Source organism: Thermobia domestica, chromosome 9 (genome assembly GCF_964235325.1).
Source record: "Thermobia domestica chromosome 9, izTheDome1.hap1.1, whole genome shotgun sequence".
In the NCBI taxonomy this organism is placed as follows: domain Eukaryota; kingdom Metazoa; phylum Arthropoda; class Insecta; order Zygentoma; family Lepismatidae; genus Thermobia; species Thermobia domestica.
Window position 1 is genome coordinate 90,867,965 of NC_137462.1, and position 24,771 is coordinate 90,892,735.

Below are 24,771 nucleotides of genomic sequence, written 5' to 3' on the forward strand. Positions count from 1 at the left end.
TACCTGAATGGAGTGAGCTCTTGCCCTATGCCTGGCTCCCATGTCTCTGTAACATTGGGTTACTGCACCAGAAACACTCAAATCTCGATATTCACGGTACATATTGTGTGTGCCGGATCTGGAGTCGTACCTTAGCCAAATTCCAAAGTTCTTTATCTTTGTTGGCTTCTTTTCTGGTACCTACAAGATAAAACATCAAATTAATACAACCTCATCGTGGTCAAAACGACAGAACTACACGCTAAGCAAACATTTAATTATTATTGCAATATTCAGAATCAAGGCGGTGACTGCGAAACGGCAGTTTTATGTATCACTTTTCCATCCAACACGTAAATAATTACTCATGCCGTGCAGAATTCTATTAATAGGGTTCACACTGAAATTCTGGTATTAATGAGTTTACTCGAATTTCCAATGATTAAGAGGCTCCATCAAGGCAAAATTAAAATACCGCTAATTTTACAGTAATTATGTGATATCTTCAAAGAGATAAAAGATAATCGAAAAGTGAAACAAGAGCTCGTAGACAATATTATTTTACATGAGATACCGTTATCATGACTCACTTATCTACTTTCGATTTCCAGTCATTTAGAAAATCGGCATTTATTTTCGCGTTTCTAAATGGCTGCAAACGAAAAGCTACTAGGTGACTCGTGATAACGGTACCTCATGCAATATAATATTGTCTAGCGCGCTCTTGTTCCACATTTAGATTATTTTTTGAAGATATTATATAATTACTGTAAAATTAGCGGTATTTTAATTTCACAATGATTAGGCCTCTTCAGTACGTACAGAGTAAATCCATCCTGACTCACGACATTGCGATTATCACTTACTCTTAGGTTTAGAAATATATTTATTCGACGTCCACTATCCTTGTAGCCGTCCAATGCCATTTTTTTATATTTAGATACAGTAAAAGTCTACTGTCTTTCTATAAATACTTTTATTATCTGCATTTGGAATACAATAAATCACTAATACCAAACAATTATTAACTACTGTCTCTTTAATATCTCGGCATTCTGAATACACTCAACCATAAACAAGTATACATAATCGTAATTTAGCCTCCGACTATCTAGAACCAACATTTTTTTTCCCTTTCTTTCTTCTGTAGAATTTGAAATTTTTAATTAATTTGTCCTTTTTTTTCAAAGCATAATTAATATATTGCTCTTCAAGCTTCTTATTTTTTTAAAGACTTATTGCTTTTTGTTCCAGATTATAGTTGAACACCGTTAACGTGAATTTTGTCGAGCAGGAATTAAATTCGTAATGCACGATTCCGAAACTTGTTTTTTTTTTCAATGACATTTTGCACTGGAAATCTTTTAGTAATAGATAGTTAAATTCTGAAACTAGGCGTGTACTGAGAAACATTATTGAAGAAACTTTGATATCGTTAAGGTCATTATATCAATCCAAGTATATTTTTGGTAGTGGGTTTTCTGGGTTTTATTGTGGGTCCCTCCCAGCAAATTTTTTTTTTTTTTTTTTTTTGAAGGATCAGGAAAATTCCATCTGTTACAGTACAGGCGTTTTTTAAAAATAAATAAATATTCTGACAAGGAACAGACATGAACATGTCATCCGGACATCCGAATCAAACCTAGCCTATTCGATAAACATTACAAAGATATGTTCACGCACAAAAAAATTAGATGCCATGGACAACGAATTAAGTCTGTGGGGCCCATTAATCCTGTTAGTATGAAAAAAATCGCAGACTCGCAGCAGTGAAATAACTACTGCATCAACTCATTGGGAAGTCATGGTTTATAGTTCATTCTCTTCAGCATAAAACAGGCTTTCCAGAGATGCTGGGAGAATGTTAGGAAAATTCCCTCCAGAAATCCTTCCCATCAACTTTGGTTCCCTCTGGAGTGGTCCCGGGTAAAAGCACACAATCCCAATGTATCTCGAAAAATACTATAAAGGATAAGAAATGTGTGTACCGAGTTTTGTTTTCATAAGCGGAACAGGTATGAGATGAAAGGTAGTATACCAATACGCTCTGTACGTACAAAACCCAACCTATGACCTGATCCATAAAGAAAACAATGTAAAAAATATAAACTCAGTACTATTTATGCTTATATCAAGAATTGTGCCACATTCTCTGTAAAATGACGGAAGTGTTTCAATAGCTATCATGCATATTGTTCCGTGACATGTGGAAAGGGAAATTGGAGACAAGTCGCAAAAATGCGTTCCAAAATTAGTTCTATTGGGGAGTTGTGTGTCCTCGGTAGCGACACCGAAGCCGCTAGGAGAGGCAGTGTGCGAATTAAAGGACATTATAAGGGTGAATAAAGTGCACATCTGAGAAATTTAACATGAGGAAGTTCGAAACTTATGAGACAATCCAATTCTTCATAGGAAGATTTCCCCCGTCATCCTTCCTGGTATAGTAAAATCGCTCGAACCATTCCCAGGCGGCTACAAAGGAAGCGGAACACAATTGAAGGAAACTGCGTGTTTCTTTGTTACATGGGAGGGATAATTCAACATGTCCTTCCAGTTGACCTGCTGAAAAAGAAAGCGATGTTGCAATTTTCACCCTCTTGCTTACTGATTCTTCAGTAGTGTTCGCAGAAAGACAGATTTATCTAGTTTTTTCGTTACTTTTGTTTTCATTGCATCCTCCTCCTTCCGTCTCCTTTAGCTTAAAGGGCATAATTCTGGGGCGTTAAACTGAAATATTTCATTTAATTTGAATTCGTTGTAATGAAGAGAAAAAAGAAATAAATCATTAGTTTCATGATATGTGCTTATATTACTCTTAAATATACAGGGTGTCTACTGGAATACCAGAAAGTAAATTCATGACTTTTTCATGACTTTTCATGACCTTTTTGTTCAAAATTTCATGACCATGGCGATAAAAATTTATTAATTTATTAATAAACCCCTACCATCAATGGTGCATCGGAACTATGCGGGTTGCTAGTCTTAAATATCACTTATTGTGAATCTTAAAGAATCTAAAATTCTGCCGCCTTGTGCTCGAGCACAGTATAGCACTTACCTAAATACGGGCCTGCTCTTACCAATGAATCACTCTATACTGTATTTGAAGTTTTAATTCTGAGTATAATTATCCATCTAGCAGAAATTCGTCTGAAATTAAGCACTCAGAGAACTGCCCAAAGACAAAACAAATTATAAAAGAAATTCGTTTTAAAAAAATAGATCATCAAATTTAAAATCTGCAAACTCAAACGAATAATATTATTTGCATTAGTCTAAAGGCCCAAAAATACACAATTTACATTTCTTAGAAGTAAAGTAATAGCAGATCAGAAAGTTGGACAATAAAAAGTTGTTACTATATTACAGAGACTAGAAGATGAAATGGGGAGCAGCTAGGAAGACAATAAAGTACCAGTTAGCCAGCACTAACTGGTGGGGGAAATTCTCACAATTACTGACCTGATACAACTGTTTCAGTACATGCAGTATGAGGTATAAAAGTATGAAGTATAAAAATATACTCTGAGATTTCAGATTTTCATGACCAGTTGGGTAAATAAAGGACTTTTTCATGACTTTCATGACCACTAAGCAAAATATATGACTTTTTCATGACTTTCATGACTTTCATGACCAGTAGACACCCTGATATAGGATATTGTTAATATTATGTAACTTCCATAACGATAACGCTTGTACGAACCAAACATGTTAAGTAGTTCGCCCCTGTCCCCCCCCCCCCCCTCCGCAAGGCAGTGCCGCAAAAGCCTGATGAGAAAAAAAACACAATCTTTCTTTGCCGCTCCCAGAAATCCGTCCTTGACCGCCTCTGTCCATACTATTATACTGAATTCCTTTAATGATTGTTGTGTTTTATTATTATTATATAATGTATCCATCCATAATAATAAAAATTTAACGATGGCAACAACGTATTACTTCGACACCGAACACGTGCCATTTATGGCTTATTTGGAGTGTTATTTATGAGGGCGGTTAGGGTAAATTTTCTGCCTGAGTACTAGAGATGCAAGGGCTCGGAAAAAAGCCGGCTTTTTTCTGCTTCGCGTTTTTGCTTGGGAAATTTTAGGCTTTTTTCAAAATTCTGCTTTAAATTGATAAATCAGATTTTGTTTCGCTTCTCTATAACACAAAAAGTCATTTAATTAGTGGTTGATGCCGATAATAATATAAAACCTCGAAAATAAACCATGAATTTCGAAAAGATATTTCAAACAATTTTACTTCTCAACATATTTACATTATGAATTCCAAAGGATTAGCCAATGCATATAATAAGATATTTTAACCTCCTATATACAAAAGTAAGCAGGGTTGGGAAGAACATGGTTGTTTTTGAAAATGCCAAAAACTCGTTCTTTTTGGGAGGGGGGGGGGAGTTTAAACTAGGCTTTTTTGGCTTAAACCAGGTTTTTTGGGTTTAGATATCTTGCTTTATGTATTTATATTACATATTGACAGAAATAAGTTTCTTTATTGGTGTTATTATGCAACAACGAGGTTATGCTGGAAGAGGTCACATAAGCTTAAAGAAGTCCGGTCAGTAAATTTCTTAAATTGGGAAACTCCCGCCCTAGCCACCGGGAAAATCCCGTCATTACTCTAAATGTAAAACAATAACGGAAAAATCCTGTTATTGCTTTGCATGTAAAATTTAAAGGTCAACGTATCATAATCAGTACGCTAAAACTGAGGTATTAAATTACAAATTTAGTACGTACATATCATTGAAAGTCCAATCCAAGCTAATGTTGGAAGCTACGTAGGCAATCAATAAATTATGCCAATTTCTATCAATATATTTAAGCAACCTTAGCTTCTTTATAAAACAACAGGCATTCAGGCATGCAGAAATATACAATTTGGTTTCGTTTCGTATGTTCAGGCTTAACATCCTTACGTAATACTGAGGTTATCAAGGAGAAGACTTTCGCCTAAAGTTACATCCGAACCGCTACTTTGTTTACGCATGAAAGAAGGGTTGTTGTTCGACCGAGAATTGAACAGGGGACACCTTGATCAAAAGGTGAAAAGGAAATAAAACTAATGCAGATTGTTTGATGTGTGGAAACGTTACCATGAAGTTCACACGATTCGCATTTTTTGTTCTTTTTATTATTTTTTTTGGTTTAAACCAGTTGTTTATTAAAAAAAAAAAAAAAAAAAAAAAAAAAAAAAAAAAAAAAAAGGTGTAAACCAGCCAACCCTAAAAGTAAATACGTCTTTAAATAAAATACACAAATAACTAGCAAAATTCTATGTAGTATTTTTACTTCAAAATATTCCATACCCTCTTTTTGGAACAAAATAAAATTAAAATAAAACATGAGAGAAATACTTAGATTTATATAATACACTTAAAGGCTGCACATCTAGAGCTTTTGGTTCTGTATATTCTTGAAATTCTCTAGTTTTATATAACCGCCATCACGGTTTACTCAGTCCTCAAGTTTTCTGAACTTTAACACGAGGGATTCAACATATGAAGGGTGTGAGGCAAGAACATGGTAACCCACAATTTTACTATTTTAAGAAATTAGAGATTTTCTGCTAGACAATCCATTTTGAAAGTCGGAAAGCTGATTTTTCACTTAAGATTATACATGAAGGACTAAACGAAGCGGTATGCGTTGCTGTCTATCTGGTGCTGCATAACTCAGCAATTGAAAATTTGTTGGTTACCATGTTCTTGGCTCACACCCTTCATATCAGGGTTGGCAAAAAACATGGTTTTTATTAAAAAAAACAGTTTTTTTTTTGGTTTAATTAATTTACTCTATGTATTTATATTAGATATGGACAGAAATTTGCTTGTTTCGCCTTAGTGTTATTATGCAACAACAAGGTTATGCTGGAAGGGGTCACACAAGGTAAAGCGGAATCCAAATCGTTTCTCGGCTTACATCCAAAAGAAATTGTCCATTTGGACACGAAACCGGGACTAATTGGTCACAAATGCTATTGTTGACTCACTCACGAAGGATTCCTGATAAAAATACGTTGTACTGATCTTTACATAGGCCTACTTGTTAATATAATTGTCAAGAGTCATTTCAGAAGGACAAAAAGATAAACAGTTACACAAGTAAAAACATTATACAGAATTATATACAAATCGGAAAACTCCCGCCTTAGCCATTGGGAAAATCCTGCTATTACTTTAAATGTATTTGTATGTAAAATTTTAAGGTCAGCGTATCATAATCACTACACTAAAACTGAGGTATTACATTACAAACTTGGTATGTAGATATCATTCAATAAAATAAAAACCAAGTCAAATCCAAGCTGATGTTGGAAGCTACATAGGCAGTTGATAAATTTTGCCAATTTCTATCAATATATTTAAGCAACCTTGGCTTCTTTATAAAACAAAAGGCATTCGTTCAAGTAGAAATATATAATTTGGTTTCATTTCGTATGTTTAGGCTTAACATCCTTATGAAATACCAAGGTTATCACGGAGAAGACTTTCGCTTTCGGTTTACACTTGAAAGATGAGTTGTGGTTCGACCGAGAATTGAACACGGGACCCCTTGAGTAAAAGGTGAAAAGTAGATAAATGTAATGCGGATAGTATGATATGTGAAAACGTCACCATGAAATTCACACGATTTAAAGCATTTTTCGTTCTTCTTTTTGGTTTAAACCAGTTTTTTTTAAAACAGCCGGTTTAAACCACCAACCCTGCTTCATATCATTACCGAACTCTCCCCACCCCACCACCACAAAAAAAGAAAGAAAAAAAATACTACGGAATATATTTAAGGTAAGATAAATACAACTGCACAACAAACATAACTGAGTGGAGCTTTTGCGCTTCTATCGGGAAGTTCGGGACTCAACCCAGCATTCGACCATTCTGACAAAGCTTTTCTTCATTCCATCTGTGAAGTAGAAATAGTGCGTGTACTGTGAGTTGGCCGACTTCCTTTCTTATTGTTTTTAAATCGTTATTATTACTAATTACCAGCAGTGACGGTTTTGCGAAGGTTAGAGGGGCGGTCTTTCGGACTGAAGCCTGTTCCCCAAAATAACGGAATGTCTAAAACAAAGGAAATATCTATTAGTTATGCCTTTACTCATAAACTTTAAGCTCCCGTCAAATAAAAATTACGAATGTTTAGAAAGACTAAACATTAGTAAGAAAAACCCTTCCCAAAATACTTTTCTAAATCCGCCACTGATTCTCAGTATAAAATGATCTTCAAGGTTGTATTCGGAAGATTATCGCTAAATATATAAACGAAACGAAATAGTATGCCTGTACTCATAAACTTCAAGTTCCTCCCAAATAAAATTAGGACATTTTAGAAAACGAAACAATCAGAGAAACCCCTCCCAAAGTACTTTTCTCAATCCGCTACTGATTATTTGTATAAATTAGTATTCAAGATTGTATCCGGAAAATTATTGCTAAATCGTTGCACAGCTACAGTATAACAGAAATGTGGAAGTACGGTTTGACGGATATATTGAAAAACGTACGCTTTGACGGATATTTAGAGAAACATAAGTTTAACTTTTGCGCTAGAAGCTAGAGTACTAAGCTCTTAGAAATGAAACACGGATGACAAACTATAATGATCTAGAGAAGAAAAAAATGTCGATAACTCAAAAGTTAAATACCCTCTAAAATTGCCCTCAAATACTACATTCTTTATGTTAGCTTTAGTTCGTAAAACATGTGCTCCATCCATCTTGATGGTGAATTTCAGAGCGAAATATGGCATTTAGGTCATGGAATTCTTATCTAACTATAGAATATACTATAAGAAAGCTATTTAGATAGAAAAATCATGAAAATGAAAAAAGCCAAAATTTCCAAATTTCTCGTTTTTTTTCCCCAAAAAAGCCGGCTTTTTTGCATCTCTACTGAGTACAAAGGAAGCCGGTTGGGGACCAATAGAACGTCTCGACTGTAAGTCGCACACCAGTAAGAGTACACAATTAAAATATACCTTGAAAAATACTTGAGGTATACGGATGGGAAGTTTATCCTTAAATCAAGAAGATATAGTATGACACAGTAAGAATGAAACAGAGCAAAAGACCATTGGTGGGGGGTGTTGGCGGATAACATGGGTTTATCCCGATACAAATGTAGCACAGTTGCTGTTTAAAAAGCTTGCTTTATTCTACAAAGAATGTGGTCAAATATTGATAGAGCGTTTATATTTTTCATATTATGTTTCCTTTATAGGTCAGGTAATGGGTTTGGCTTTGTATTACAGAGTGTATTGGTATACAACCTTTCCCCTCATACCTATTCCTAAACTTGGTACACAAATTTCTTATTCCTTATAGTATTTTTCGAGATACACTTAGATTGTGTGCTTTTACCTGTAGCCACTCCAGAGGGGGCCAAAGTTGATGGGAGGGATTTCTGGAGGAATTTTCCCCGATATTCTCCCAATTTTCCCTGTTCAGGTAAGTTATGGGCCCCAATACATACCACCTCTGGAAAGCTTGTTTCATGCTGAAGAGAATGAACTATAAACCATTATTTTCCAATGAAGTGTTGATGCAGTAGCTATTTCACTGCGAGACTATGATTTTCTTTATACTAACAGGGTTAATAGGCCTCAGGGATTTACTCCGTTGTCCATGGCACCTAATTTTTTTTGTACATGAACATACCTTTGTTATGTTTATCGAATGGACAGGTTTGATTCGGCTATCCGGATGACACGTTCATGTCCGGTTCTTGTAAGTATGGCGACGCCCGTCCCAGTCAAAAAAATCCTGGTTAGGGCCGTGAGCTAAATGATCATGTAAAAGGGCTAGTAGCTATCAGAATGCACATGTAAATCATCTATATTACTATGCTGAACTTCTAGCGTTAAAGATCACAAAGGAAATGGCTAGACAGACTTTGATTCAGTGATGTGTGCTTAGCACATTGACTCCTACTGGCGTTATTTCCGGCTTTTCAGACCAGAGTTAGTCATCACACACTTCAAGCTGCTCCCAAACTGCCTCAACACCGAAGGGCGTGTTCTCTTTGAAAATAAACCTGGGATCACGGATATTTATAATTTAGTTGCACATGACTGTATTCATACATGGTAAAGAAAAATAACTTACAAACCTGTTTTAAAGACACAATTTCACCCGTGCTCTTCTTGAATTTCTTCAACTGGCGAAGAAAATACCAAAACCTGGACTTCGCAACAATTGGGTCATGCGCAAATATCCTCATTTTATACAAGGGAGTAGTCGGCTCCTTTTCGGTGGGCAGTTTTCGCCCAATAACTTCATATTCCTTCAACTGAAAAAAGAAAAAATTGTACCTAGGTATTCAATACAGTTAATCGACATAATTAACAAATTAGTGTTCTACATTCACAGTTTCCTGCACACACATCACACAAAATAAAAAAGTAATCACCTGACTATTCGACAGCAACCTGACAATGAAGTAGAAAGTCATCTTCATGTGACAAATCTCGGCGAAATAGTATTATATTTTCCTTCACACGGTATATATTCAGTTCATAATAGTATTGTCGAATATTTTACAGCAAAATTTGCTGCCAATTAAGCTTCCATACGTTACAGTCATCAACTTAACCTCTTCAGTCCTGTGTTTGTAAACTTAATTTCTGTACTTCCATCTATAGCTTTGGCGCATATGCATGTGGTGGGAAGAAACGAGTTACAGTGTTAGCAGTGTCGGGTTCTATGTCTCCTACAGGGAACTAAAGAGGATAAGTTTCGTTCTTTACATACGTTGTCACTTTTAATACCATCAAGTATTTGTATATTTTTGTCCCTCTTTTTCCTTCTACCACATTCCTCATAGTCAAGCTTGAAAAATCTTGCTTGGAAGTACTAGCCAGAACATTTAGCAGTAACCAAAAACTCGCCAAATGTACTCTACTTGCCGCGACTTTACTCGCCACTGGCGAACAGGCAAGTGGATTTTTCAAGCCCTGCTCATAGTACAATGTCAATTTCAAAAAATACCTTCTCGGCAATCAATATGTTAAATACGAAACAGACGTCAGGCTGCTGAATACAAAAAACATAAAGTTTGCATTGAAAAAGTTTTGGAGTTGAAATAAAACAAGGTACACATTTCTGGAGAAGTTCATTTTTTTTAAAGTATCCTAACCTACCAGTTTCTCTTCATCGCAGAAGATTTGTATTATTTAAATTCTTACCGATATAATCTCGTCTAAAGAGTCAGTCTTATATTTGGGATTGCCAGAGCATCTGGTACAGTCCGGAGTGTCCAGGTCTGAAATCCATTCTACGGGTCAAAGAATTAAATCTATGAGCTTAAATATTAAAATGAAAATGAAATCTTTAAGTTTTACGTCCCATGGTTATGCCGGTTAGGCTAAAGGAGACGGTGATGATGAATAATGAATGAAATGGTGGAATGAAGTGGGAGGAAACGGGAGAACATCGAGGAAACCCACGTACACGGCGTTTGTCCACCACGAAGTTCACTTGGCGGGGGCTGGGATCGAACTCGGGAGCCTAAGCACCAGAGGTGAACGCTCTACCACTGAGCCACCACGGCCCTCACAGCCTTGTCGATGAAGAAAGTATATCCACTGGTCGTTGACCAATGAAAGCCTATTCAGAGTGAGTTGTAATTCTCTAGCAACAACACGGGGATCACAAAAGGGGAAATAAATTGCCAAATCATCTACAGGTACTATGAACGGAAACCTGTGTAACAGCACCATTTAATGCCACAGCAAAGAGTCACACTTAAGACACTGCATTGTGGAACCCCATTTTGTTGTAAGAAGCGGTCGGACAGTATGGATGCTAATCGGACATTTGACTCGATAGTATCGACATCCAAGAAACTAGTTTAGAAAGAATGACATACGGCCTCACACTCCCCAAAGCAGTGGCTGACGTAAAATTCCATAACTCCAAGTTGTGTCATAAACCTTCAAAAGATCTTAGATAGCGATGGTTATAAGTATCGTGGGTTGAACTCTCAAGATAACAGCAGAACTGAAATTGCGAAATCCACATTGACGATTAGAAAGCAATAAGTAAGTTTCCAAATACCACACTATGCGTGCATTGATTTTTTTTTCCAATAGCTTGCATTAACAACTGATGAAGGTAACTGGCAATGAGCTAGACGTACAGGGTTTGCCCAAGTGGACCCAGCCCGGAAAAAACCCACCTGGGTTTTTGACCTATTTGTTAGTATATTATTGCTACAACTAAGGTGATCACATTGTAAGGGATTTTTATCACATTTTAGACTTTCGTTGGGCGGATTAGAGGCTTTCACGTTAAGGTATACAACAACATTCAACATAAGACCTTTATAAAGTTCTGAATACATTGAATGAAAAAAAAAAAAAAACTTACCTTAGCTTGCGATAGTTATAGAACAAATTAATGTATGAATTATGCTTATAACCTATTTAAAGTAAAATAACCAATTTTGTACTTTAGAAAATATTTTCCGTGAATAGTATGCTCGTAGGCTTGGCGACACCGAGCGACATTATCACTCATACGTTTGACGGGTTTAAGGTCATAGGTGCCGGTACTAATAGTACATATGTAAATACATTAGTAAAACTATTAGTATTATTTCTCACCTTTGATGTAAAACACAAGGTTCTTCAACTAAAATTTGGTTTTCCAACAATAACAGTTTAATTCAGTCATTTGTTGCTACCCTTAAAATAAGCATTCTGTAGAATCAAAACCAGCAATAGCGTAAATATTCTTGTCAAATTTAAGAAGCTTAATGCTTGGGGTTCCGAAGACTATGTAACGCTTACTATTTCAAGTGCTGAGTTCAAATTTCCGTACTAGTGGTAGTTCTGATGTACACGCCGTGAAAGAAGTGTTCGGGAAATTCCCAAATTAAACGCAGAAGGATCGGAAATGAATACTTCAACAATAAAACTATTTATTTTACGCTTAAGCCTGCCATACGGGTCCCATTTTTGAGCCCGAGTCTCCCGCGTCCCCGTAAATTTAATCGAGACAGGGAAATGTCCCGTATTTTAACTCCATTTCTGCTATCAATATCAGCTTATTCGAAAAGTGAAAAACAAAAAATTCTGACATTGACTGCGAATCCTCTAATTAGTGAATGAACAGTACTCTGTTGCATGTAACACAGTTTCGAGGAAGTTATAACACTACCCTGTCCGACTCGATAGCGAGCGAAATTTGCAATGCTACTTTTTCCATTGCACTTGACGGAAACTCGGATACTCTCTGGAACATATATATATATATATAAAAGTTTCTACATTTACAAACACAGGGAAGATGACTAACCTTTTCTTCAGGAACACATTAGATAAGTTAACAAGAATTATAACCTTTTTCAGAGGCTAGGGGCACAGAATTGTGGTTTGGTCCAGGTCTTAGAAAAATGTAAATCTAGTCTTGACAATTACACACGACACAAGGAGAAAGATCAGCTTTTCATGAGACTAAACTGACGAACGTAATTTTGACAGATACAGCCATGTAAATAAATATTGCTAAACGCGCGAAAAATATTGAAAGTAGATTGTACCACTGATTTAAATAATTTGCATATTTTTTTTCCTGTAAAGCATTTTTATAGCACATCTTAAGTTTTTAGACATCTTCAGTCTATACAATTAATTGCAGGGTACGAACAGAGAAAAGCAGCTGCTGCTTAGTGAACTTTATATTGTTGAAAAAAAATAATTAAAATGAAATCTTTTAGTCTCACGATTATGCGTGCTATGCTCAAGATGACGGTGATGATGAGTAATGATTGAAATGACGGAATGAAGAAAGTGGGAGGAAACGTGAGAATCCCGAGAAAACCCACGCACAAGGTGTTTGTCCACCACAAAGCTCACTTAGCGCGAGCTGGGATTGAACTAGGAACCCCATGCACTAGAGGTGAACGCTCTAGCACTGAGCCACCGCGGCCTATTATACTTTAGTCCATAACCAGACTACAGTTCATTGCATTGTGTTGGAAAGTTGAGGAAGGGGGGATCTGAGGTGTCCCGTATTATCATGGAGAAAATATGGCAGGTTTATTCACGCTGGAAGATGTTAATTTCATATAAGACATTTTAAAAGACTTATTTATTTCATACAACATGAATTGTATCTTTGTTTTAAATTAATAGACCCCTTTTGGTATTCATATTTGGCGAACGTCAGTCAGGCTTCTGGATGAATTGGTCTACATTTGTTCGTTTGTCTGCCGAGCTCCTTCATGTCTACGCGTCTTCGGCGTGGGACCCGGGTTTGCTTCCCAGAGAGAGCTCATGTGGTTCGGATTCCACGTTGATCAGTAGGTCCCGTTTCATATAGCCTCGCTGCTGAAAGGGACGTTAAACACAAAATCAACTCAACTCGTTTGTCTGCCTCTACCCCACACACTACAGGGTATACAACTTTCAGCCTTAAAATTTTCAGAATACAACCACGAGAGACTCTAAATTTCCTGTATAGATTTTGGCGCCATACCAACGTAAAATTTCAAAATGGCGGCCATTATTTCAAAACAGCGAGTATCCACGCTACGAAGCGCAATTTTCAGTCTTTTAAGTTGAAGTTTTGACGGTGGAAGCACGAGATATGTTAAATATAGATTTTCTCGGCGATCGAATGTAAAATTTCAAAATGGCGGTCATTTTTTTCAAAACAACAGTAAGTAGAAAATTGTTGCAAGTTGTGACAATGACAATCTTGAAATATAAATCACATTTTAACACTTTTACCCCAAAGACATTGAAATATTTCGAAAAAACCCGATAAACCCGAAAAAACCAATATGGACCCAGGTGGGTTGGGCTTTTTCAAAAAAGCCCGGGTTTTTTCAAACCCTGTAGACGTAGCCAATTTTTCGCGTTTCAGGATAGGAAGGAAAAAGGAAATAAAAATTGAAAACAAACGAACACCAAATAAAACATGCAAGCACTATTTAAGTTAGAAACTATTCATTGTGTATGAATAAATTTCACATTTAATCAAAGTATTGATAGCAACGAGAGTAAATTATCCATATTATCAAATGATTTGTTGTGAACAAGGTAAAATAACTGCCCAATACATCATGGTTTATAATGAACTCTTGATAGGTGAACAGCTGAGGGGTTTAAAGCATACTGCTTATAATCTCATGGACGTACGTTAGAGTCCCCATTAAAGTAGAAATTTCCGTTTTCTTTAAATAATATAGCAGTTTTCTGACTAACGAAATATTCAACAAACGCAAAATGAGTTAAAGTATTGGAGGTGGTAGAATACGCAGGTAAAACGAAACATGTTTATTTCACGACGCCAGTCTTGAACGAAACGAGTCCTTGAAAACAACACTTTCCATTGCTTGATGTGATCACTAATACATTCAACTCAAGTGTGGGCAATTACTGCTATTGTTTAACACATACACACGAAGTTTTTCTTTACGCTCTTGAGAACTTCATTTTGTATATTAGAAACATATTTGTTAATTTCTTCACGCAAACTGTATACTAAATGTAATATCTTTCACTACTGACGCTCATGTAATTAAAAGAAAAAAATACTCCCGTTTCCCCTTTAGTGCCAACATTTCTTGTTAGTGAATAATTACATTCCAAGTGTTCGAAATGCGATATGTGCCAGGAATGCATTACTTGTTCATTTATTTAAACGTTGTCGACAGTTACTGAAGTTTTCCTAAGAAAAAAATGAAATGAAATCATTGAGTCTTACGTCCCACAGTTATGCCGACCAGATGGTGATGAGAAATGAATGAAAAAAGTAGTAGGAAACGGGAGAACCCACGCACACCACTACAAAGTTCACTTGGCGCAAGTTGGGATCGAACCAGGGACTCCATGCACCAGGGGGTGAACGCTCTGCCACTGAGCCACCGCGGCCCAAAGTCTTCGTAAGACAAAGTTACCTAATTTAAAAATGTTGCCATGGGACGAGACGAGATTGTAGGCTGTCTAGTCTATAAACTTATGTTTGTCTCGTGGCATCACTAATGTTGGCACGAGACGAGAGCTTAAAATCTCGACTCTTCTCGTGTTGTAAAAATATTGTGTCGTCACGAAAATTATATAACTGTCTCGGTTCAAAGTATCACTACTTAGCTAAATACCATACAACTTTCAACTCAATAAATGTTAACAGAAAAAATTAAACATTTAATACGGAAGTCTGTTATGAAACAAGTCGAGTTCTATACTGTATTAATTAATAACGATGCCACGATATGAGATAATCATATAATTTTCGAGACGATACGTAATGTGAAAATTGCTTTAATAGAGTTTACTAGAAAGCATTCTTTATGCATAAAACAGCATACAGAAATTATGAAACCTTTGAAAAAAAAAAAAAACTGTAATACATGGAAGAATGGCATTTTTTCTCATTGATATCGTGATCAGTTTTATACATACGTAGTAGCTGACTTTCTTCTCACATATAAAAAAATGAAAAATAAACAATTATAATAGCAGAACAATGCAAATGAAAAAAAAAATATAGGATATCACGACGAAAAAATATACGAGGTTTCGCAAAGCTGTGAAAAGGAAACATTTCAATTATCAAACAGATAGAAATTTAAACAAATCACATTGAAATCTTTCCTTATAAAGCCAACTCTATACGCTCAATAGATGTCACTGAAACAGAAAATTGGATAGCAGAACAGGAATGGCAGAACAGAAAACCCAGAAATGACAATGGAATTCTGAAAACGCTACGGGGAAGACGCAGAAACCAATTAAACCCTTCCTCGAAAAACTATCTGAAATGTAAAATAAAATCTAAAATGTAAACATTCTGCTGCTGGTGCTTCTAAGATAAGATTTGACTATGTGAAACATATTCTAGAATTATTTGCCTATAATTAGTGCAAAAAGTATTGTTGCACCTAAACAAATTATTTATAAGTCTTTAAAATCACTACTACATTGAACTTTTTAATGAATATGACGAAACTAGCTTATTTATTGTTCCATTTTGTAGATGTATGAATACTTTTTGCGCTAACTGTATATTGTTTGGTGTAATTGTCTTTAGACAATAAGCAGGAAAGAACGAAACACAAAAGAGTTTCCATTCAACCACCCTACTGTGGAGACAAAAGGCCCTCCAACCATCCACACCTTATTTCCTTAAGTTATTTTCACAAGTGGAAGTAGCAATGCCACAAAAATATAGGAGATTTCGTTAACCTCTTCACGGAAATGGCATCAAATGATGCCACATAATTATCGGGAAAATAATCCGATTTTTTCACGAAGAAGAGTGAGAACTGAAGGTAAGTAAAAATAAGTGCTTCTGAATATTTTTTTTACTTACCTTCAGTTCGCACGCTTCGTGAAAAAAATTCGGATTATTTTCTAGATAAATATGTGGCATCACTTGATGCCATATCCGTGAAGAGGTTAAAATGTAGGAAATACAGGAGTTTATAGGAAGAGACGCAAATATATAGGAAAAATATGAGCATTGGAAAGCCTGTAATAGTGTATTATATATATATATATCCACCGACAAACTTTGGGAGCTGATTCCTTATATGAAATAAAAGAAAAACGTTCTAATAAACATGGGACAAAAAACGTCTCCTTTCAGAGTTATGAACTGCCGAAAATTCACGTTTCGAAACGCTCTGCCTTAGAAACTACAGGACCGATCTCAAGCCGTTTAAGGAATTACAAAGGAACTAGTATGCACTCTATCCAAATATCTATGTTCTACCGTGGTCCGTTATCGGCGAAACGAACTGTAAAAAGGAAGTTGAGGTATAGGGATATTCCTTTAAGTACTAATGGCGCGTTCAATTTCGCCGATAACGGTGGATGGTAAAACATGGATATTTAGATAGATCGCATGCTGGTTTCTGTGTAATTTCTTAAACCGCTTGGGATAGGTCCTCTAGTTTATAAGGCAGGGCGTTTCGAAACATGAGTTTTCAAATTTTCGGCGGTTCATAACTCTGAAAGGAGACGTTTTTTGTCAAATGTTTATTAGAACTTTTCTCTTTCATTTCATGTAAGGAATCACCTTCCAAAGTTTGTCGGTGGAGTTACCTACCACCCTGTATATAAATCGTATACAACACCCAAACCACCTTCAACCACATTTATTGACTGATTTACATTCTCGCGCTAACCAACTACACTAACTATTTCTTAGACGCTATATATATCTGTTCTACTACAAAACATGATATTAATTTATGATCGTGTTCCAATCCTTCCCTTTTGATGCATAATTTTAAGTTTTTGCTTTATTCATATGGGGTCTGTAGATATAAGAAACATTTGATTACCAAATGTTTTGTTGTGGATATGAATCCATGTATTGTTCTGACTGCACTGACGTGGAGGTCTCAATTCTACGCTGAACAACAGAATTCCCTCCCGACCTAGAAAAATTCTCTTTCCAACAGAGCTGGTAATTTTCTTAACTTTAGCCAAATCAAGGTTTTATGGTGCTCATTTCTTTATTTTAAAATAATACTGAACCCAACATTAAAAACGTGTGTGTCATTAATCTTTACTGCTGTGAAAACCTTCCGAAATTTCGAACATATAAAGAAAACAGATATTTTCAGGAAATGTCAGATTAAAGAGATGCGTCAATTATTTTGCTCGTAGCTACCTGTACTTCATTATTTAGAGACAGAAATCTACAGAAATACTTAGCCCCCTTTTTTTTCCTGGTCGTGCAGAACTGTCGATATGAACATTTATTACTTCGCAAATTGCCAGCATCCAGTGTTTGCAAAATCTCTAAATCAAAAGTACAAAATTCCGACAGAAGGGACTTTTCTGTATAACTTTTCGAGCCCGTTCAGGTATGTATGATGTCACATGTTTTAGCAAATAAATTCATATTCTGTGGGGCCAAGCAACGTTTTTAAAGGCTCGAGATACCTCAGCAATGGTTTGAAAAAAACCGGTTATTTTTTCAAAAAACCCAACCCACCTGGGTCCATATTGTTTTTTTCGGGTCTTTTCGAAATATTTCAATGTCTTTAGGATAAAAGTGTTAAAATGTTATTTATATTCCAAGACTGTCATTGTTGCAACTTGCAACAATTTTCTGTTCACTACGCTTTTGAAAAAATGACCGCCATTTTGAAATCTTATATTCCATCGCCGAGGAAATCTACACAGCAAATTTAGAATGTCTCATGCTTTTACCCTCAAAATTCCAGCTTATAAGTCAGAAAGTTGCACCCTGTAGTACTGCCATCTGTAGTACTTAGCAATTCGGTAATAGTATACATGAGAACCCCCTGATCTGCGTTTCTTCTGTGTTCTATTACCACTTCTCCATCATAAATTTTCTACGTAGTGCAACAGTAAGAAGTATCCATGTGCACAAGACATGTGATATGCGTTAAATTCCCCCCCCCCCCACACACACATAGTCATAGATAAAGTACAGGTGCGTTCTTTTTTATTTTCGTATCCGTCGGTAAGTAAATAAACGTCGCTTTGTTACACCATTTGTAAGTTTGTACATGCTCAATGAATAATCCCTTAAAGTATGAGCGCCCTGCTCCTTCGGGAACTGATGCAGCTTCATGTACACTATATCCGCAATTCTTTTAATGCAAACGTTTATGACTTACTGTTAGCCATACTCTTAATCTGCATGCAAAGGACTCGGTGCTGGTTTACTTCTGGCGCCCACATTTTGGAAGATTTACAGGTTAAAATTCAATTACTTTGCATGGAAAGACATATTTTCCGCAAGCGATAGAAATAAATACAAATAATACACCTTTACCGGTATTTTATGTATACAAATATAGTTTTACTAATGTAAATCCTTACAAGTGCTTTATTACAGATAAAATAAGTGAGTTCAGAGGCTGACGATAACTGAATTGAGACTAAGGAGTATGTTTAGTACAAGGGGTCCAGAAGCACGTAAAAAACACAAAATTTACAGGAGAAATGAACAATGCAAGTACTTAGACTTAACCAAATCTAACCTAACCTCAACTAACGTAATATTAGTAGAAATAAGCGAAATTCTATGATTTTTTGGAAAATTATGCAGGACTCCTACACTAATATAAACTAAACTAACCTAATCTAACGTAACCTAAACTAGCCTGCGGCCACCTAGCACGATGGTTTTGTTTTTTGCGTTGTAGTTTTAATGCATACGTACTGACGCCGAACTCATATGCAAATTGTTAATTTTTCAACAATTGTTTACGATGCACCCCTTGAATTTTAACTATGCCATGTGAGATATTTTCATGTCGCCAAGTAATTTAGGAAGAAAAAATCAGTAGAATTCCAATTTTTGAATTATTTCTCGAGTGGTGCGCCAAAAGTAAACCTGCTCGAAATGCTCAATGTATCCTACACTTTTCAGAATGTCGGAGAAACTTTCAATACAGAATTAGTATATATGGCGCTGTACCAGTTAACTTATGTTTCCAGTTTTCACAATATTTGAAGTTATACGCTTCACCATGTGAATTACAACAGAAAAGAACTTGTTTCAATGATCTTCATGATCTTTTCAACATCTACTGTGTGTATGTTTCTTTAAATATTTTCTGCTTTCTTTTTCTATGAAGTGGGCATGTGAAGCAGTGATCGCCACATGGCATCAATAGCAAGCTGCATAATTATAAAGGTATATAGGCATTTCTACGTTTGTAACAAATCACCCTCATAAAAGTTGAAAATAATTATTCACTATTATTACTTATAAACGGTCATGAAATAATTTATATAATGTATCTTTAATTATTTGCACTTTTCTTACCGTTCCTTTCGCCTTCATACTGCTCACTTCCTCCTCGTTGGAAAAGACAGGGGTGCAGTGTTGGCGCTTAGTTTTTGGCCTCGTTTGGAAATGTCACTGATATTAATGAGAACAGAAAATTCGGTGTAGATTTCTCGGTGCATGAGATTGCATATCTGCCCTGTCACGACAAAACGCTGTAACTTTGGCGGAGCAGTTATGAGAAAAAGAGCCGTAAAGTCGCTACAGACCGGCTAATTTCCTACTTACATCGAAATTCTCTTTGGTATATTTTCTAAAGTATTTGACCCAGCTGAGTGGTGGGCCTGGTGAACATAAGTATTGGTGGGGGATATTCAAAAATGCTTATAGCGACAAAACAATGTAACTCAAGTTACAGCGTTTTGTCGCGACACGGCAGATATGTGCAACAGGTGGATATATACGGAGAGGCAAAAACGTGATAAATTTTACAAAATTTAAATACATTAAAAATATATTATTTAAATATCTTTTGTTGGAACCTAATATAAAATTTAGTAATCTGACCAAGCTATATTGCCACCTACTTCAGTCACACATGAAGAAACTGACCCTGAGTGAGTATTTGTTATTTGTTGAATAGTGTTTTATCCGGACTTCGTAAGACTGCAATGCCTGGTGTATGAAAGGATGGAGTCTCGTTAGAAGAACTGTTCTCAGTTCTTGAGTTAGAGGATCAACACATAAGTTACTTCATCCTTATTACTTATCAATCATCATGATTCATAATTCACCTGGGTTTGGTACTATTTATGAGGATAGTGACACTCATGGGTGTACGTACATTCACTTTAGAAAGGGTTAACCGTTATGGTATATGCCATGTGGGCTTTCTATACACGAACTTGCGTATATTATGAGGTCTCGAAAAGCACGAATGCTATAATACTGAGTCGGAGTGGGGTTTAACAGGTGGCCAGTGCAAAGGTGCATCCGAAGGGAGAAGACGTCTCAGTAGTGATGAATATGCACGTAATGGGGCGTTTACACTTGGTCGATTTAGTCGCACGATTAAATCGATTTAGTCGCACGACTAAATCGACTCGCTGCATTTGCCACTAAATCGAAGCAACTAGGCCGAATCAGATCGATGGATGTGTTCAATTATTTCAACCACAGAAAATAGAACGTCTTTTAATTCAGTTGCCAGTCGATTAGTCGCTTTCGATCAACAAGCGATTAAGTTGAATTCCCGTTTACACGGTCGATTAAGTTGAAAGTGACGTCAATTCAACTGAATCGAACGCAAATCGACTAAGTGTAAACGCCCCATAAGCGAGAACAGTGGAAACACACTGTGTTTCTCATGTTACTAGATAGCATTATCGTTACGTATCATTGGTTAAAACACTGAATTGACGCACGAAATCAGTTCATTATGGCTGTCTTATGAACTATTATGTGCTTAAAAGCATTGAGTTTGTTTTAAGTTTTTCAACATTTAGGGATATCAGAGGGCATTATATATATATACGCTTACGCTTCCTTTAAAATAACATTCAATATATCTTCTGTTAATTTTACAAAACTTTGGGTGCCTGCAGTGGAATAGCATCATCAGCTATTTACATGAAATGTACGCGCATTTTTATCTTTACTTCACTATCGATACACTGTACTAGTCAATAGAGCACATCAGGAATCGAGTTCTATATTCTGGTTATATAACAAATTCAAACAACTGCAAAACAGTATTCACTATAGTCTAGAGGTGACCCATGTAAAAATTTGCGACACCATAACATTTAGTATAAAGATTTTTTTCTTTGCGTTTTATGATAGTTAGGTACTTTAACCTTCATATTATGACGGATGCCATCCTGGCACTCATGGGCGATTTTCGTAACCCTTTCAGATTTCCGGGATTTCATCCGAAATCTAAAGGTTCTATTTAAAAATAACTACTTAAGTCTGTAAATGTCACAGTGGTATAAATTATATATCAGTTGAATTGCGATAGGAAACACTTTCAAATGATGTAATGCACTTGAGATCAATACGTATTAGAGGAAAATAATAGGGGGAATTTTAGTGGAAAATTCCCCAAAATTACCTGTTCGCGATTTTTCATTTGTTATGTGGCAGCGGCTTCAAAGTATTAGCAAAAACAAAGAAGAGAGTTAGAGGAGAGAAAGCATGGACAATCATTTATGCACATATGTACGGATATGCAGCTAAACAAACTACTTATGATTATGAAGACTAAATGCTCAGATCCCAGTCGTTGGAAACATCTAATAACAAGACCCGGCATGATGCATACCCTGATGTCTTTCATTGATCATCCTATGGAAGGAACTGGTTTGGAAGATCTGTTCGTATCCAGGGTTCGGTGGAGTTGCCAATATGATGTCTGCAAAGGTATGTTCAAAAGCAATCAGAGGTCTGCATATGGGAGTGACGGTACTTCTTGAGGATTTAAAAGTGGAATTGGGGACGTAAAAACTCTTTATATGGAACTTGAGAAAACCCGACAGAATCCCAATGGTAGATTGTGAATAGACATGCTCATTATACCCGTCATGATAATACACTATTCTTACCATCCCAGAGAGACGGAGGTTGGTTGCCCCAAATGTACTATCTGAAGAACATGATACTGTATTTCTTTGCACTGGAAATATGCAAGATATATCACGTAGCATGTGCTAGCAATGGAAAATGCCTTACCTAGTAACGTAAGAACTCTTCTAGAGAAAGGAGAGCATGTCTAGACACACACCAGATTCCTGGAATGCTGTGCCGCTTGACCAGTTTGGAGAGCAAACTTACATCTTGTATGGCAAAGCAAAAGGTGACCTTGTTGGTGTGAGTCTGTCTGTTGGTCAAGTACGAGGGTGGCTCCTTTCGCATTCTATCTGCAACACATTGTCTATGTTAATGGATATGATGTTCGAAACTTCATCTCATGATGTGGATTGTGGTACACACAAAGAAGTCAGACAACGCAGACAAAACTTAGATGCTAATGACCGGAAGAAAATAAAGCTTAGTCTTTTTCAGTGCATACACCCGCTGCTGATCAAGAAGAAACTGTACTAAATATCGTCAGTGGGCAGACAGCTGAAGAAAGAGTCAGTGTGCATGATGTATTAGTAATTGGCGACAGAATGGCCACTGCTTTTCAAAACAAACTCCCAGATGAATTCTGTGACAGAATCCGAAAAGAAGTTATCACTATGGCATCAATGAAAAAAAAAAAAAACCTCTCAGGGTCGGAAAAAAAGAGTTATATGATATAGAAACGCTATATGCTCGACTATTGGTTATCTTTCACCATAGGAATATAGATCTTAATATTCTTCTTCAATATGAACTTTCTCGCATACCGTTCTGCTGGTAATAAATTCTTCGCCTTCTTGCACGGAGCAAGAATCTGCAAATCTATGAATCAATTGCGACAGCATCTCTTCACCACTAAAAAGGATGCTTCAACCAACCTGAAAACACTGCCACCAACAGATGAGGCCATGCAGCAACATATGAAGCGTGCCCACTTAAAGATGATATATTGGGAATCGGAAGACAAACTCTCTCCTCCCGAATTATCCTGGATGACTATGGATTGGAAGTTGAAAATGATATTTGCCTTCCACGAACTGGAGTAACAACTGTTGGACCCCCAGAAGTGATGGAGCTGATGTCCTGTGAATGTGTATGTTGTAAGCAAAGTAATCGCAGTTTTAAATCGTGTAAATTATCGTGTAAGTGTGGAGCCACTGGTATGTGTATTAATGTATACAACAAAGCGATTTCTGATTCTTACGACCCTACAAGCAATGTTGATGGAAGTAGTGATAGCAGGGTGCGAAATCCCGGGGGGGACGGGAGGGATTCCCCCCCACCAAAAATTTTACACTTGCTTTTCCCCCTCACCAAAATCTGTAAGGGGGGACACCTTAATAGGAAAATATAAGTAGGTCTATAAAAAAAAATTCAGACAAACAATAATTTTAAATGCATGCTGTTTTAGAAAACGTATTTTAGTTTATTTGTAAAAGGATCAGGTGTTTAACTTTTTCGGTTGTTGACGAGATGAAGACCTTTATTCTCTAGCGTACCAGTTGCATGCAAAATTGGTAAAATTTCTCAAACAAACAGATTATTCTTCAATTTCAGTGGACGAACCTACAAACAGGTTTGCGGATAAGCACTTGCTGTTATATGAACATATGTGGACGAAGAAAATAAACCTTGTTGTCGTTTTTATAAATTAGTGCCTGTAGAAAATGCCGATGAAAAATCCCTTAAAGAGAAAATTATTCAAGCATTTTCCGAAGATGGCATAGATATATTTAATCTTAAAGAAAAACTGGTTGGATTTAGTTCGGACGGGGATGCAGTGTTTACTGGGAGAAACGAAGGTGTTGCTGCTCAAATTAGAAGAAATGTCAACCCGTGCCTAATTAGCGTACACTGCATGGCACATCGAATTGATCTTGTTTCTGAAAGAGTTTTTGGTGTTGTGAATGCTGTTCACAACATGTTTGTTAGGCGAACTTTACCAGATGTTCAGTAAGTCATATACAGCTGCAACACTTAAAAGTATCGCGACAGTCACAGATGCCGCAGGACAAAAATTTGAACGATTACAGTGGTTCGGATTTCACCTTAAACTGGAAGTCCACATTTCATAGCCTCGCTGCTGAAAAGGGTCATTAAACTTAAATCAGCAAATCAATCGTATTATAGTGTTTGTGCTTTTATTTTCTAAAGTTTAACGTCCTATGAATTTCACCACGCCTAAGGAAGATGGTCATGATGAGATGAATTATAATGGTTGATTAGGATAATGGAAGGAAGCGAGAGGACCCCGAGAAAACCCCCACACAATTGTTTGTATACCGCAAGCAGAATTTGGTGCGAGCTAGGATCCAGCCGATGATTCCACGCACCTGAGGAGAGCGCTCTACCACTGAGGCAACACGGCTTTTTGTTGTCTATCAAGTATTTGTATTGAAATCATTATTTATAATAATATATTCTTGCTAATAATAC

At 36.4% G+C, this 24,771-nt stretch overlaps 1 protein-coding gene across 1 annotated transcript in view; it reads right to left on the reverse strand.

Moving 5' to 3' along the window:
* The window catches only part of LOC145694849 (large ribosomal subunit protein eL20-like), a 30,518-nt gene extending 10,610 nt beyond the window's left edge, over positions 1-19,908 (reverse strand). Inside the window, exons 1-3 of the mRNA XM_081771541.1 lie at positions 19,753-19,908; positions 9,098-9,277; positions 4-180 (exon numbers count right to left, since the gene is read on the reverse strand). Of these exons, the coding sequence (XP_081627667.1) occupies positions 4-180; positions 9,098-9,277; positions 19,753-19,770 (375 nt within the window). The 5' untranslated portion in view covers positions 19,771-19,908. The remainder of the gene's footprint in view (positions 1-3; positions 181-9,097; positions 9,278-19,752) is intronic.
* Positions 19,909-24,771: the final 4,863 nt, after the last annotated feature.